This window comes from Penicillium argentinense (genome assembly GCF_028826775.1).
Source record: "Penicillium argentinense strain IBT 30761 chromosome Unknown utg000003l_segment0_segment0, whole genome shotgun sequence".
Taxonomy (NCBI): domain Eukaryota; kingdom Fungi; phylum Ascomycota; class Eurotiomycetes; order Eurotiales; family Aspergillaceae; genus Penicillium; species Penicillium argentinense.
In genome coordinates, this window is record NW_026622662.1 from 176,973 (window position 1) to 193,175 (window position 16,203).

Below are 16,203 nucleotides of genomic sequence, written 5' to 3' on the forward strand. Positions count from 1 at the left end.
CCCGGATCAGCAGTGGGGCTTGCCTTATAGCACCCAAGGGCCGGCCAGTCGCCGGCAATCGCAATCCCCAGCGTTACAACGGTGCACAGCATGCGGAAAACAGAGGCTCCTGCCGCCCTATCCAGGAATCCATAGGGCTGATCCTCCCCTCACTTGCCGCGGGTGCGGAGGACTGCCGTGCAGTATATAGCCATGCCTGCATGGCATCTTTTGACTCTAAGCAATAATTTTGATTGTATCGTGCAGCCTCCACACGATGGCAGCCCTTCCATCAATTGCCCTTGCGCTACTCGCTCTAGCGGGCGGCAATGCCGCCATGGCTCTGTCGAGTGCCAGCCCCAGTTCATTCATGCCCGCCGGGCCCACAGGCACCTCTTATCCATCGGGCTTTGACATGAAGAAGAGTTGGGGCAATCTCAGTCCCTACGACGACGCGGACCATTTCGGTGTGGATAAAGGATTCCCCACGGAATGCGAGCTCTCCCAGGTCCATGTGCTACATCGCCATGCGCAGCGATACCCCACCACCTGGGAGACCGATGGCGGGGGCATGGAAGCCTTTGCCTACAAAGTAGGAAACTACTCGAAGAAGAACCCGGATAAGAAAATCGGATCGGGGCCGCTGACGTTCCTCAATGGCTGGGAGTATATGCTGGGCGAACAGACCCTGCTTCCCACCGGCGCGGCCACCGAGGCGACCTCGGGAGCGCTGTTTTGGAGCGAGTATGGTCGACTGCTGTATCGTGCTGGCAAGGGAGAGGCGATCTATGACCCATCGATGAACACTTTCCCTAATGGGACATCCCGTCCAAAGCCCAGTTTCCGCACGACCTCTTATCCTCGTATTCTGGAGAGTGCACGCTGGTGGCTGAGTATGTGATGTTGAGCCCTGACCACGAGAAATTTGCATGACTGACTGGACTTAGGCGGCTTCTTCGGCAATGTCGGCGCAAACAGCTCGTACTCTTCGTACGACCTGGTGATCATCCCCGAAGAGGACAACTTTAACAACACCCTGTCGTCGACATCGACCTGCACCAATGGCTCATTGGCGGGGTAAGTGCAGCACTGCAGCACTAAATCGGAAAAATATTACAGAGAGACTAACAAGCAATAGTGATGTTTCCGTTGAGAAGTTTGCCCCCATCGTTACCAAGAACGCTTTGAACCGACTCAAAGAGTTCCTCCCGAGCGACTTTAACCTAACAACTCTGGACATTGTCTCCATGATGAACATGTGCCCTTACGAATACGCCACCCTCGGCCGGTCCTCCTTCTGCGCCCTCTTCACCGAACAAGAATGGAAAGATTTTGAATACATTACCGACCTCACCTTCTACGGTAACAACGGCTTTGGCGCAGCAAGCGGCCGCGCCCAGGGCATCGGCTATGTCCAAGAACTCGCAGCTCGTTTGCAATCCCGTCTCATCAACAGCAGCGACAGCAGCATCAACTACACATACGACGACAACACAAAGGATTTTCCCCTACACCAGCCCATGTACATGGACATGTCTCACGACGACATCATCGTCTCGGTCCTCACCGCTCTGGGCATGCAATACTTCAACTATGGACCCCACGGCCTTCCCGATTCAGTGCCACATGCGATTCCGCACAACTTTGACTTGAAGAAGATCACGCCATTCGGCGCACGACTGTTCTCCGAAATCTGGACTTGTCCCAAGGACGCTAAGCTGGACAACCTCCAGGAGATGATGTACAAGAACCCGGATTTGTCGTCGGACTCCAACACCACGGATTACATTCGCTTCGTGCTGAACAACGCACCCGTTTCGACCATGGGGATGGAGGCCTGTACGGGTGCCGTTAATGGATTCTGTCCTCTCAAGGATTTCGTCAAATCTGTGCCGAAACTGTCCGAGGAGGCGATGTACCAGGAGGCCTGCTTTGGCGATTATAACATTACTACTCAGGTTGGGAATGGTCAACCGATTCAATCTTAAGGCTTTGGTAGTATAGTGTAATTCCCTTCTTCATAATAGCCACATATCCCAATTCTACTTTTTAGTTCCCAGGGTCACGCTTAGAACCCAATCTTACTTTTCATCATTTCCATTTCAATAAATCGAGCCAGCCCTATAGTAGAGTGCTCTTTTCGATGCGGTGTATCATGAGCTACAAGAACGAGATTACAAGTAGTAACTACATCAAGTAACAGCACCACCAATCGAAATCGACCTGAGAAGTGTCGAGCAGACAACAACTCAGTTGTTTTGCTCTCTTTTCCTTGCCTCAGAGCGTTCCATATAGCGCCGCCACTGTCACAATTTAGCTCTCGCACAACACGACTCGTGGGATCTGAACTCACCGCAGGGTTGAAGAAATAAACCGGGATGCCCAACAGAAAAATGCCCGCACAGACACCAGCCAAGATTCCCATCGCAGCCGGATAACTATACCGCTCCACCATCGGATTCAACCCATAGCTGATCCCAAAAGAGATGATGTTCTTAGTTCCAACCACCGCCACAAGAGCCGGACCAGGATTCTTCTCCCAAGCCTCTGCAGCAAAGGCAGTAGACAGGATGAGCACCGAAACAAACGCAACCTGAAGCAGCGTCCATCCCATATATGGTCCACCCCAGGTAGATCCGGTGGTGGTAAAACCATACAGCAGCAGCGAGACAACAGTCAGGATCCCGGGGACGATAAGCAAAAGCAGACGGTGCTCGGGGGTATGAACACCACCAGATCGCTTGGCCATCCGCAGGATAAACCAGTCACCAAAGACACCCGCGTACAACATTCCTCCAAAGCCACCAAAGACACCACCAAGGTTAATCAGTCCGACATTCTTTGCGGGCCAGCCGTAGTTCTGTAGAACCGTGTCGTACGTCAAAGACATACCAACACTGGACCCTAGTACAACCGACGACAAAAGAGTGGCATACAGAATACCCGGCGAGCTAAATGCCTCGAACATACGAAACCACGCCATGAGAACAATCCGAAAAGGCTTCTCCGACGGTTTATCCCAAGGCCGGAGCATCTGACGATAGGTCTTCTTGCGCCGAGCCACATCCGGAATCTCAGAGTCACCATCCGTCTCGCGGGCATGCAAATACGTCTGAGCCTCCTCGCCGGAGAGCACGCGAGTGACGCCAAACTGATCCGTGACAACGACCTGACCGTTCAGAACTTGCGCACGACGCTGGTACTTCGTTTCGAAACAGCCGAAGATCACGATGAAAAGTCCGACGCCGACGGCAATCACGTACACCCAGTAGAACCAGCGCCAACCTAGTGCGTCGGCTTCGTAGGAGGACGCTAGGTTGAGACAGCTGGTCACGACATTCTGGGTTGCCCAGTAGACGCCGTAGATGAGGCCACGTTGGTGGACGAAGGTTACCTCTGAAAGCATCAGGGGCAGCAACTGGGACAGGAGTTATTAATTGCGCAGAAACTCAGAAGGAACGGGATACTCACAGACTCAGTGGCGCCAGTAGCCAGTCCCTGCAGGATTCGTAGACCGAGATGCTGCTCAAAAGTTTGCGACAAGGCACAGCCAATAGTCGCAGCGAGAAGAACCACAATTGAACTGATGGTTGCAGGACGACGACCGTAGACAAGGCCCAGCGGAAGAATAACATAGTTTCCTGACAGAAAAGTGTTAGCTTTGAATTTTCTCCATCCAAAAACGTAATGCACATACCAACACCAACAAACAATGACGGAAACGTCCCGAGCCAAACCACCTCGGTCGAAGTATGGCCCTGGGGAATATACATCGCGAAGAAGACGTTGAGAATTGCACCCAGACCTCCAACTACGGAAAGCGACATGATAGCTGTGCAACTCAATCAGCACGACTCCAACACACGAACACATCGATGTAAGGGATGTAAGGAGGTAAGAACACTCACAAAACCAACAACAACTAAAAATAACCCCCATCTTCTCCCACCTCGTATAATTCAACGGATCATTCGGATCCGCACTGGGCACAGGAAGCCGCTGAATCCCACCCTCCGCATCAACAAGCACTTCCCCATGACATGGCCCAGCACTCCCCGGGTCAACATCCTCAACAAACTCAATCCTCACCTTCTGATCGATAGAAGTCATGGATGCCAAAGCAGGGCTAAACAGCGAAGACACTACAGAAGGGTACTGGAAGATGTAGCGACTCCGGCGAAAAAAGTCTCCAACTAGGTGACCGGGGTGATGTTATATGGGCCTCAGCTACACGCCCATTGCGCGGGGATAGGTGGTCTCGGCACGGCTGGACAGAGCCATGGATGAAATAGGGACGATGCGGATTGGTGAATTTCTTTGTCGGTGCTGGGGTCGGCAGTGTTGACCCGGGGGGGGGGGGAGGGTGTTGAAGATTGCCGTGGCTCTCCCCCGTTTCGGCGTGACCTCGTGGGGATGCGAAGTCCCCCACATGCCGACGCTAGCGGGCATGACACGCGAGATCGAGATCGGAGGCTTACTCAAGGCATCAATTCAGAAATCTCTCGAATCTTGCGCTGGATTCCCAGTTTAGGCAGTGGAATAATTGAACATACCATATTGCACATTTCTTTAAAACTATTTCGTAACAATACGTAGAGGAATCCTAGATCACATCGCCTCCCTATCTATCCAGGGCCTGCCAACACCCGCTATATTACAACACACCATGAACCATGACTATGGAAGATTCCCCAGCTCCTCAATCAAAGAGCACAAATTCTGAATCATCGGCGGCAAAATATCATCCGGCAACGGCAACGGACAATTCCCCTCAAATACCTGCCTAGCAACAGCCATAACCGAACGAGGCTTACATAGCTCACAAAAAACCTTTGTATCACCCTCATTCGCACCACGAGGATGCAACATCGTCAAACCGGGCCTCCCAATCCCATGCCCCACAAAAGCCTTGACGGCGTGATCCTCAGGCCCATCCAGCGCAACAGCAGGTGCCGGCTCAGCATCACTAAGCGGCGTCTGAATTTCCAACCTTCTATTCTCGCCGCACTGGAGTAGTCCGTAGACCCATAAGACCAGGGCAGCATGGTAAATTGACAGGGAGTCGAAGCCACGGAATTGGTACGCCACGACCGCACGTGCTGCGCGAAGGACCTGTCCGGCATGCCAGAGGGCGGTGCGCGCTTCTTTTGTCTGGCTCCAATCTCGGAGGGCTGGATATGCGCGTCGGGCGTCGAGCTCGCCTAGTTTGCCGACGAAGCGCTGGATGCCGTCTATGTCGATGTGGAGGTACATCATGACGAATTCGTTGAGGAGAGTTGTGACTGCTGGTGCGTTTGGAGAGTCTTCTTTGATGCTTTTTAGAGTCGTGTATCTACCTCTTCTGTTAGCAGATGCAATACGATAAGGGGGAGTAGAAAGACTTGCAGATCTTCCTGTCTGCTCTGTAGCCACAACCGCATCGTAGCCTTTGGTGCATTTTGACAGCCTTGCGAGAGCAGCATCTGTTGGCGAAATTCCCAGGTCTGCACAGCTAGCCCCTGCAAAAGTGCCCTTCTCGCTACTTCGGCGTCAAGCTCGGGCGGGATGTGGTTGATGAGGGATGGGTCGGAGAGGAGATCACGCAGATTCAGGACGGATACCGCTGTGATGCGGTATCGACTGGTCCAAATATCCCTCCATGCCGCTGCTGTTGAGGCGAGCCATAAGTCTCGAGCAGCAGGGAAAGGGAGCGTGAGTTCTGTATAGGAGGTGATGGCAGGACGGTTCATGGATGTGGCGACTTCTACGTCGTGGCCGAAGAGGTGGTAAACGAGTCTAGCCCGTCAATATCAAGAGATACCGAGCCGAATGAGATGGCGAAGTATACCTTTTCAATGACTCCTGTCGTACCCAGCTGTACCATGCCCGCTGCAACGATACATCATCGTCCCCGAATGAGAAGGGTGTAATAGCTGAATGGGTTGAACGGTCGAACGCGGCCGAGCGTCGAAGAGCCTATATGCGTTAAAAATGCGCCTGATGTTTTAGATGTCTCACATACAGTGCAAAGCGGTTGAAGATAGCTCTCTGCGATTTGCATATTCCGCGTATAGCCACAAAACACGCCAATATCTAGCCACATCATCGAAGCTTGCAGGTACTGCAAATCCCGCAAGACACTGTTATCGTCCTCGACCTATGTCTGGTATCAGTAACTCGTTTCCAGTGGTTTGGAATAGATGTACCGACAAGCTGCGCCAGACCAACTCTCGTAATCTCTTGCAGAATAATCCCCGTCTTGCTGATAGAAGGCAGTCCACAACAGACACACCCTGCGGCCAGTAAAGCAGTCAACAGTTCAGGTCGTAATTGCTGGTAATCTGGATCATAAAAGGTGTATGGATGTATCCACGCATCCGTTTCTGTGCGCTTTCCAATCCCGACTTTGATCAGGGTGTCGAGGTATCCCGCTGACGGGAAGGCCGCGACTGACAGCCTCGATCCTCCTATCCGAATCACCAACTTGAAGATATCATCGCGCGCTAATGATGATAGACTTCCAGGGATCTTGAGAGATTCTAGTCGGTCTTGGTGTTTGATCGGGATGCTGTCGCTGTCGCGAAGTGGGATTCGCCTTTCTTCACTAAAGGCATGTTCATTCTTTTCGGGGACCCATAGCCTACTATTCTTAGAGACCTGATCGAAACCTCCACAAGAGGAGTATACATACCACAGTGATCGCTGAAAAGCCGCCGCCCTTCTACTCGCTGACTCTTGATCATCCAGCAAAGATTGCTGACTATTCTCAAACCCCGGAAATGGTGCCGATATATCCAGAATCCGATCCAGATCCGGAATAAAATCAGTCCCAAAAATATCCTGCTCAGCGAGGGTAAAATCAGTATCCTGCATGAAATCAAATACTCGCGGCTGCTGCGTTCCCGGCACAGACTCCTCCGCCCCCAGATTTGGGAGCATGACCTGCTCGAAAAATGCGGGGAAACTATTAAGATTCGAGTAGATATCGATGTCTCGCTGTGAGATGAACGGGTCGAGATCTAGATCGTTCTGTGATGCCATACTCGACTCGAAGACTTCATGGCTGCTCCCCGAGTACGAGGCCGAGGCTGGTGGGACGCTGAATTCCGAGGGGCCGGAATCGGGCGTTGCGGCGAAATTGGGAAGAGTTGGTGGATTTATTGATCCTTGACCGGTTGTATTTGGTTGAGGTGAGTATGACTGTAGCGAGATTGTGTATGCTGTGCGGTCTCTCAGTCGCCGTGAGCTTTTCGATACGCGGGCGACGCATTGGACTTGTTTTGTCTGGCATCGCTACGGACAGCATTAGCCGCAAGTATACATGTAGTAGTCGTCTCAATTTGATTCCTACCTTGCACGGTCGTTGATTATCACAGCTCACCTTCGCGTTCGCGCATGACTCGCAAGCCTCGGCCGCGCGCTCCCTCGCCGGCCGATGCGTCGTCTTACCTTCGCTAGCTTCTCGCTCGTGAACCGCCTGGTGTCGCCGCAGAACATCGCTAGAAATCCGTCAGCGCCATGCTTCCAACGTTGTTCCAGCCCAAATCCCACCGTCGATTAAATCCGCGCTGACAGATCGGACACTGAAACACGCGCTGGTTGCGATCTGCGTTCCTAGTCAACACTGCTCCCGAACGCCGTGAGCTGCGACTTACGAGACTCCAAGTGCCGCGCGAGGTGATCGGGCCGCTCATAGGCCTTGTCGCAGTGCGAACAGCGATGATGCGTGATCTTGCGCGACGACCGGCGCGGGGTGGAAGAACTGGCCAGCATGGCGGGCGCGAGTTGAAACGCCCGGTTTTGGGTGGGTATTGATAATTTATGGCTGTTTCCTCTCCTATGTAGGACTAGTCCACGACTAGACGTAGCGCAGGCCATCGGGAGACGGCGTGCAATGCGGGCCACTCAGCCGCGGGCATTTGCAAGCATAGCCCAGTGCCACACACGAGTAGTGCAGTGGGTCGACCACATTTTGCGGGGTTGGAGATATAGCCAGAAGTGTGGAGAGAAGAAAAGTTGGGATGGCATTCAGCGGGTTTGCAGCCGATCGGCAATCAATCGGCAATTCGCCGACAACCACCTTATCTATACTACGAAGGTACCACCTCAGTATTCTACACTACCTAGGTATTAATGTAGCTGTTTCTGGATGTTAATTCATGAGATATCTTCTTTTTCTACAATTCAATGACCTATGCAAATGCAGATACTTGCTGCTTCCATGCCCGCGCCCCCCGGTACATGCAGTTGTAGTCCATAAACTCGTCCGGTTTCCTGCATTTCATTCAAGTTAGTCGTGCAATTCTTGATCCAAGCACTCTTTTGGCTCACTTACATGGTCACCTTTCTGCTGTCATTCTCCGCAGTGGCCGGCCTGGCAGCCTGACGACTATACGCCTGGATCAGACTGGCTCGGGAGAATCGTGCTTGGAAGACATCCTAGGTGTGTTAGCCAACATCTCCTAGCGCTGTAATAGAAACATACTTCGAGGGTTCGAGCAATCTCCTCGGGGCTAGGTGCCTCGGTGACTCCCTCGAAGAACGAGCCTAATGCCTCGGCATCTTCTACTGCTTGGCTGGCGCCCTGTCCCTGCGTGGGCAACATGGCATGCGCGGCGTCTCCAATGAGAATGACACGTCCATGATGCCATCGTTCAAGAGGATCCTGTATTACATGATGTCAGGAGTGATCTCATAGGACACCTCTTGGAATAAGAAACAAACCAAATCCCGCAATTGCCAAAGACCAAGACTCGCAGAATGCCTAGAAGAGATTAGACGAGTCCGCTTATGGAAAGAAGGGGATGCCCACTTGAAAATACTAGTCACCCACGATGGATACTCCTTGAAAGTGGTCAGCATCTTTGCCAGGCCCCCCTCCGACACCCACGATTGTTTTGCATTGGGGTCCTCGTTCATTTGCTCTGAATTGGATCTTAGCATGCAGAAATTGTTGTCTTGAGGACAAACAGCTCACCATCCGGTACCAGCGCCACAATCCCATAGACCTCGCCCTCTCGCCCGGGGCCCATGACCAGTCGACAGTCGTGTGCTACCATCATGGACGTGAAGGGGTCGCGAGGGTTGATTTTGGAGCAGAACTCGGGTTCTTCCTTTTCTAAGACATCGGTGGGGATCTGCAATGGATCAGTTTACCACGGTTTAGTTTTTGAATGGACGTAAACGTACCATAAGGCGATATGCTGCGAGTCTCATTAGTACTGTTGATTAAAGTAGAATGTGCATGCTGGAAGTGTTCACTCACCAGAATGCCCTGACGGCATAGCCGATGGCTCATTGTGAAGAATGTGCTTGCGGAGAACGCTATGTCTGCCTTTTTTTTCAGCCCAACTGCGATAATCCAAGCTGCTTTTCATACATACATCCCATCTGCTCCAATAATCAAGTCGCCCTTCACCACCTCGCCCCCATCCAACATCACCGTCCCCTCCAGCGGATCACAGTCCACCACCTTCGACGCCGTTCGCACGCATACCGGATTTCCCGCGCGATCAGGCGAAACAGCTGCCTTCTTCAACATGTCATGTAGATCTCGCCGATGGAAGCACAGCCGGTCCGCACCGTACTCGGTCTTGGTCAGCAGTGGCAGCGATTTGACGAGGTGGCCCTCGGTGTTGTAGATGCGGAAGCCCTCGTCGACAATGGCCCGCGCCTCGCCATGCAGCTCCTTCTTCAGTGCCCACGTCGTCTCGACAATCCGCGATGCATTCGGTTGCAGTGAAATAAGGGCCCCAATTTCCTTGTTGAGACGAGATTGCTCCAGCACGATGATGCTGCGGTTTGGCGCTCGCAGGGCAATCGCCGCGGTAAGGCCAGCGATGCCACCTCCAACGATCACAATGCGAAACGGCATGTCAACGATAAACAATGCCTTCTCACTACTCGCATCAACTCGGATATTTCGGTCACTTTTTGGTATTTTTCTATCTCCATTTCCATCTGTCCCCACGTGATCAGTCCACCGGCCGAGCATCGCCCACCCGCCCACTTGCCGACCACAATGGAGTCATCCCAACAAGCCACCAGTCCGGTCCAGTCAAACCGGTAATGCGACTCGCGAGTGGCGACCGACGGTGGGCATTCCCTCGGGAAATGTTGTGGTGCGACTCCGATACAAAGACGACATAAAAACGTCGTCAATGCACTGGGCTATACGACTGAGCACAAGCTCTACAGCAAATTGAGCGAGAAGGTCATCAACAATAACAATCGTTACAAGACAAAATGTCTACCACTACCACTGTCACGCAAGCCACTACAACGAACCCGAACCTGCACGGATTTGGTCGCATGCGCGTCGACGGCACTGATCAACAATACGGTGATTTCCGCGACCAACTCACGCGCGATGGATATGCGGTAGTCAAGGGGGCCATTCCGCGCGAGAAGGCGTTGGAATACGCGGACCAGATGTACTCCTGGCTGGAGAACTTGTAGGCTATTCGACATCTCCCAAGTCATGTCCGGGCTAACAAGTAGGTAGCAACCTCGGCTTCGACCGCAATGACCCGTCCACGGTTCACAAGGACAAGCTTCCCTTGATCAACGAAAAGGGCATGTGTCTGCACTACGGTCTGCCGCACGAGAAGTTTGTGTGGGACATTCGCAGCGAGCCGGGCGTGATTGGGGCCTTTGAGAAGATCTACGATGACGAGGACCTGATCGTTTCCTTTGATGCCATCAACTTCCAGTTCCCCAAGTACGTTCCATACACCCACCACTCCACATCTCAACCACTCACAAATATCTAGTCGCACCGACATCGCCCCCAACAAACCCTGGCCACACCAAGACCAAGATCCCGAGAAACACGGTTTCCGCTGCATGCAAGGTCTCGTCAACCTCCTCCCGAACGGGCCCTCAGACGGTGGCCTCATCGTCTGTCCAGGCGGCCACCTCCTCTCGGAACAATTTCACCGCGAAATGGCAGATGAAGAACGCATTCCGGCCTGGACACCAGAATGGTACGGCTACACCGAGCGCGGTATGAAATGGCTCGCCGACCACGGGTGCACATGGAAGAAGATCTGCGCCGAGCCAGGCGACCTGCTACTGTGGGATTCGCGCACGCCGCACTACAACCTCAGCCCGAAGAATGAACAGGCGCGCTTCGCCATCTATACGTGCTACATGCCTGTGGCAGATGCGACGCAGGCGGACCTGGTGCGGAAGAAGGATGCGTTTGATCGGCGGGTTGGGACGACGCATTGGCCGAATGCGAAGCATACGGGGTCGAATGTGGCGCAGCGAGATGGAGTGGAGGATCCGCATAATCGCGATCGTCCGGTGACGGAGCCGGTGTTGAGTGAGCGGGCGTTCAAGTTGACGGGGATTCCGTATATTCAGGATCAGACGGCGGTTGTGAAGACTGTGACTGCTTGAGTGGGATAACTAGGATGCTGCTTAACCTGGATTTGTTGCGGTGGTTTGGGACTGTTTAGTGCTGTACAAGAATGGACTTCTATGTAGATTCATTCAATTTGATAAAGAATTCTGAAGTTGTGATGGTGCCTAGGCACTAGGGGCATCTTTTCACCATACGGTGCTGAAAATAGTTATATAAAGTTGCGCGATATTCAGCATATCTCACCCCAGGTATTTTGAATCTAGTCACCGAGCTGATGCAGCATCCAGTGTCATTTATGAGGTGAAGCTGGTTTCATGTTAACTTGTTTGTGCTGAAATCATAGTTTGGGTCGAAGTATATTTTGGGTCGAATAAGTTGGTGATTATCCGCCCTAGGAACATGCGACGACTCAAGTACCCGAGAATCCAGACTAAATCAATTCTGACAATTCAAATTAGCATACTAGATGCATTGATATCCTACTCTTGAGTACCCTCGATAGTGGTAGTCGAGTGACCTCACTGACATGTGAAGTGGGCTGGCCAACGAGCGCGCCAACAAATAATCTGATGTCGATCGCCCCGCTGATCCCTCACCTCCCCGCATGTCTCTGCAACTCCCGAGCTTCCACGCTGACAATATCATCGTACGATGCCGGAGGGGCTCAATTCCGACCAACTGCCCGAGTATGTCAGCCTTATGCAGGCACAACACCCGCATTCTGCACTGAGGACCGCTCGATCGCATCGTCATTCGCGCACGCGGTGAGCATTCAGGCCTGACCTCGGCTATGCGAACGCTCACGCCACTCTTTATTTCTACGACGTGGCGCTTCCGATGCATGTCGCCGAATAGAATGTGCCGTATTTGCAGAGTTATCGCTGATGATCGACGGCTTACCCGTTATGCACAGCAGGGTTGGGGATACGATGAATACAATGCTGCCCCGCGTTCTGCACTCCTCGGTCCGCGCCTCTGGGCTGCGTTAAGCAGCTGGTGATTCGGAGTTCGCAGATCCGTCCGACAGAAGCCCGTCTACTAATATTCTAGTTGGAACGCAGTAAATCACACGGGAGTGTATATAAGATAGGCTAGTCTCATCTCTATTCTGCTCGAATCAAAACGGCACTGTTGATCATCAGATCGTTTCATACTTCTCAGCATGGCGGCCGTCATGTCAAGTTTCACGAGCACAATGCTCAACACACTATTAAATACTTCCCTCCAGGAAGGCATACTCTACGGCCTTCTCGGGATAGCAGCATACCTCTTCCTAGCCTCCTCCCTCCGATTCCGACGGCGAGAAGGCCTCTATCAGAAATACCCCTACACAACCCGTGCATCGATGGCAACCATGTCCCACCACGATGCATGGGCCATTCAGAAAACAATCCTTCAAATGGAATTTCCCTTCATCGTACTCAAATCCCTCCAATTCGCGCTCTTCCGCGTAAGCCCTTCCTGTTTCACACTCCCTCCCCATTTGACGCTAATATCCATTAAAAAAAGACATACGGCATCCCCACAATCTCAACACTCCTCCTACAGACGTCCCAATTCTCCTCCAGCACTACTTCCTTCAAACGCTACGCCGACACAGGCGCCCTAATCGGCGAATTCATGGCCTTCGACCCGCACTCGACCCGCGCACAAACAGCAATCGCCCGCACAAAATTCCTACACAAAGGCTACCGCGCCAGCGGCAAGATCCTCGAGGACGACATGCTCTACACACTCAGCCTCTTCGCAACAGAACCAATCCGCTTCGCCTCGCTGTACGAGTGGCGCGAGATGACGGAGATGGAACGTGCGGCCGTGGGCACGTACTGGAAGAGCCTCGGTGATGCCCTCGATATCAGCTATGAGAAACTTCCGTCGGGGAAGACGGGGTTCCGCGATGGAATTCATTGGCTTGAGGAGATTAGCGAATGGAGTTATTATTATGAGGTGCGGCATATGAAGCCTCACCCGCGGAATAAGGAGATTGCTGATAAGACGATTGATGTGCTGGTTTATAATCTGCCGGGGTTTATGAGGCCGCTCGGAGTATATTTTGTTTCTTTTTTGATGGATGAGAGGTTGCGGGATGCAATGATGTATGCATACATTTCACCTAAAAAAAGTCGGAACTAACTTCTATGGCAGGATGAAACCCCCACCAGCATTCTTCAGCCTGCTCTTCGCATCCGCGTTTAAAATCCGTCAACTCGCCCTTCGTTATGTGGCGCTTCCACGACCGAATTTCCTCCGGCTTGATGTCTTCACTGAAGAGCCGAACCAGCATGGGCGGAACTTCGTGTTATTCTACGAAGGTGCGCCCTTCTACGTCCAACCCACTATTTGGAACCGCTGGGGCCCAGTCGCGTGGTTTAAATGGTCGCTTGGACAGCCATTGCCAGGTGATGAGGGCGACAAGTATTATCCGCAGGGCTATCGCACTGCCGATCTGGGGCCGAAGTACTTTGAAGGCAAGGGACGCAAGGAGGTGGAAGCTATTACAGCCTCGCTGCGGCAGCAACGCATGGGGCAATGTCCTTTTCCATGAGCTCAGGTTCAATAAATGACGTGATGCAAGTGATAACTATGTGTAGTTAGAAGTACTACGATGACGAAATGAAATGGTTCACGTGTTCCAAATGATTGCATGACGATCGTGGTATACTACCGTATCGGAAATATCATGAATGTATATAACAGGGTAGATTGTACAGCGGGTATCTATCACAGGATCGGGTGGAAAGAAGTGGCCGAATACTCTGATATAAGAAAAGATGAGATGGTCAGGTATAGAATGCACCTCCAGAGCATCAAACACAAAGAAAGAAAACCAGCCAGGGTATAGTGGTACTCAACCGAAAGAAAGTCTAGATATCAAGCGCACATAAATAAATAGCAAAGGTAAATGAAAGGGTATTGGGTATTGGGCAAGTGATACAACGAGGGGAAAGAATTAGAAGGTTAATCGCTCCCGCCGGGGGACGATGGCAGAGGGAGTGTAGCGGGGTCGGGGTCATAGAAGGTCTCGAAGGAGGTGTCGTTAGAAGGGAAGACGGCTGAGAACTCGGTCGATGGGCTGAGTAGCGCGCGGCCACTCTCGCCGATCTCGCCCAGTTCTTCAGGTGAGAGAACCCGCCCGCCCAGCTCGACATCTTGGACATGGACGCTATACTCGAGGGCTCGTTGGCCTTCTTTGATAAGCTCTTCCGTCCATCCAAGACACCGCTTGAGACTTTGATTCATCTTCTGGCTGTCGACCAGGAGTTCCTGGTGCTTGGCAAGGTCGAGCATGAACTTCTTCTCGTCATGAGCACGGTGCTTCGCATCATGTTCTGCGAGAGAGTCTGGGTCCATGACATTTTCATCTGCGACGGAGTCCTCATCGCTGAAATCGGACGTGTCATCCTGAGAACGGATGGAGGAAAATTCGCTAGTGCCCTCGTCTATTTCACTCGTGGTGGACAAGGCGGTGCCAGAGAACGAGCGCGTGGAGGGCGCCATGGAAAGACGGCCGGAGCGGCTGAGACGGCGGTATCTCCGCAGCTCCGCATTCTGTCTGCGCATCTCCCGTTCGAGGGTACGATTGATAGCGAGCAGAGAGGAGTTGCTAATTTCGAGATCCATGATCTTGCGCTCCGTCCGGGCATTCAGTACCTCACCACCAGGACTTTCTGATTTGCCCGGGCTCATGGGCATGGATAAGTGTGGGTTGTTCGGACTCATCGACATGGGAACATGTGGATCATTCGATACCGAAGAACAATTGCTGAAAACGCGGGGCCGCAAGGTGGGGATTTGGTCAGACATTGTAGGTGGGTTGGTTTCGGAATTGAAACTGCTGGACACTATGATAGGACTAGCCTTGAGTCCATCATGAGTGCCGTGAGTTGACGAGTCTATACTGGACGACTTTCTATGTCGTGGGAGCGCAAGGGAAGGGGAGTGTAATTGATCGGGGATGTTGTTTGGTGGGGAGCCAAAACGGTGCAGAACATTTTCAATCCCGGTTTCAACATGGGGACTGAATTGGACCTGCTTTTCTGGCAGCGGCGGAGAGGTGGTATCCGACGGTCTGGGGGATCGCAGCCGTGGTGATGGCGACGCCATAGGTCTCGCTGGGGGTGCGGGACGGGGAAGACTCCCTGGACCCCCTGAGCGGCGTTGTGCAGACGACACCGTACTATGGGTGTCCTCTGCGGGAGACGGTTTTTCTTGGTTGCCATTTGCGTAAATAAAGCTGGCGGCGGGAGACATCTTCCCACTGCCGGGTTTGGAGCGGGACGTATCGACCTCGGAGGAGGTTGTGGAACGCGCATCGGAGGCGTGAAAGAACCTGGGACCCCCGGCAGCCATGTCCGTGAAAGTGTTTGGCCGAGAGGCTTGCTGGCCCTCTGCCGTGAGAGTCTTTGCTCTCAAACTCCTTGACTGCTCGGGCTTCACCCCGCGAGCCGGGCTCCGTTCCGTGCGGCGAGGGGCTGCGAGCCCAAGGCCAACCGTCGGTTGCGCATACGGGGTTTGTGGCGACGGAGCGGTGGAGGAATTAGTCGGGGAGGGAAAGGTAGCATCGCGGCGAGTGGTACGTGAACCCGATCGCGGGGTGACGTTGGCACTGAGGAACGCTGGAGGGAGGGCGGGGGAGTCGTGATTGTCTTTGGAGGGGGTGGAATAGGTCTGGTCGGGCTGAGCAAGACGACGAGGCGGGTGCCCGGGACTCGGACTGGCGAGCTTCGGCGTCAGCGGCGCCTTGTTGGTGCGATGGAATGCTGCGGAGAGCGTGGGCGTGAACGGTTTGGCGAGATGGCCATTGTTTTGTTTATCGGAGGTCATGATGCATATGCAGCGGGCATGGCGAGGCTCGGGCCAGCGGGCATGGCGGCAGA

The 16,203-nt window shown here is 53.1% G+C and overlaps 6 protein-coding genes across 6 annotated transcripts; 3 read left to right on the top strand and 3 right to left on the bottom strand.

Moving 5' to 3' along the window:
- Positions 1-256: 256 nt before the first annotated feature.
- N7532_002236 (histidine phosphatase family protein) lies at positions 257-1,967 on the top strand (the record flags this gene model as incomplete). The annotated part of the gene is made up of 3 exons (XM_056614730.1): positions 257-872; positions 927-1,056; positions 1,118-1,967. The coding sequence occupies 3 exons, from the start codon at positions 257-259 to the stop codon at positions 1,965-1,967; spliced, it is 1,596 nt and encodes a 531-aa protein (XP_056477702.1).
- A 365-nt stretch (positions 1,968-2,332) lies between these two features.
- N7532_002237 (uncharacterized protein) lies at positions 2,333-4,089 on the bottom strand (the record flags this gene model as incomplete). The annotated part of the gene is made up of 4 exons (XM_056614731.1): positions 2,333-3,397; positions 3,451-3,620; positions 3,677-3,811; positions 3,888-4,089. Coding segments are annotated over 4 exons (1,572 nt in total), but the record flags the coding sequence as incomplete, so codon positions are not given.
- Positions 4,090-4,656: 567 nt separating this feature from the next.
- On the bottom strand, positions 4,657-9,832 carry N7532_002238 (uncharacterized protein; the record flags this gene model as incomplete). The annotated part of the gene is given in 17 exon segments (XM_056614732.1): positions 4,657-5,405; positions 5,423-5,754; positions 5,807-5,934; positions 5,981-6,115; positions 6,169-6,598; positions 6,650-7,251; positions 7,310-7,457; positions 7,510-7,564; positions 7,614-7,689; positions 8,169-8,232; positions 8,294-8,397; positions 8,444-8,623; positions 8,683-8,882; positions 8,936-9,095; positions 9,148-9,179; positions 9,224-9,282; positions 9,342-9,832. 17 exon segments carry the CDS (start codon positions 9,830-9,832, stop codon positions 4,657-4,659), a joined length of 3,945 nt encoding a protein of 1,314 aa, XP_056477704.1.
- A 371-nt stretch (positions 9,833-10,203) lies between these two features.
- N7532_002239 (uncharacterized protein) lies at positions 10,204-11,361 on the top strand (the record flags this gene model as incomplete). The annotated part of the gene is made up of 3 exons (XM_056614733.1): positions 10,204-10,412; positions 10,463-10,678; positions 10,731-11,361. The coding sequence occupies 3 exons, from the start codon at positions 10,204-10,206 to the stop codon at positions 11,359-11,361; spliced, it is 1,056 nt and encodes a 351-aa protein (XP_056477705.1).
- Positions 11,362-12,488: 1,127 nt separating this feature from the next.
- On the top strand, positions 12,489-13,871 carry N7532_002240 (uncharacterized protein; the record flags this gene model as incomplete). The annotated part of the gene is made up of 3 exons (XM_056614734.1): positions 12,489-12,776; positions 12,836-13,422; positions 13,472-13,871. 3 exons carry the CDS (start codon positions 12,489-12,491, stop codon positions 13,869-13,871), a joined length of 1,275 nt encoding a protein of 424 aa, XP_056477706.1.
- Positions 13,872-14,284: 413 nt separating this feature from the next.
- Positions 14,285-16,150, bottom strand: N7532_002241 (uncharacterized protein; the record flags this gene model as incomplete). The annotated part of the gene is made up of 1 exon (XM_056614735.1): positions 14,285-16,150. One exon carries the CDS (start codon positions 16,148-16,150, stop codon positions 14,285-14,287), a length of 1,866 nt encoding a protein of 621 aa, XP_056477707.1.
- Positions 16,151-16,203: the final 53 nt, after the last annotated feature.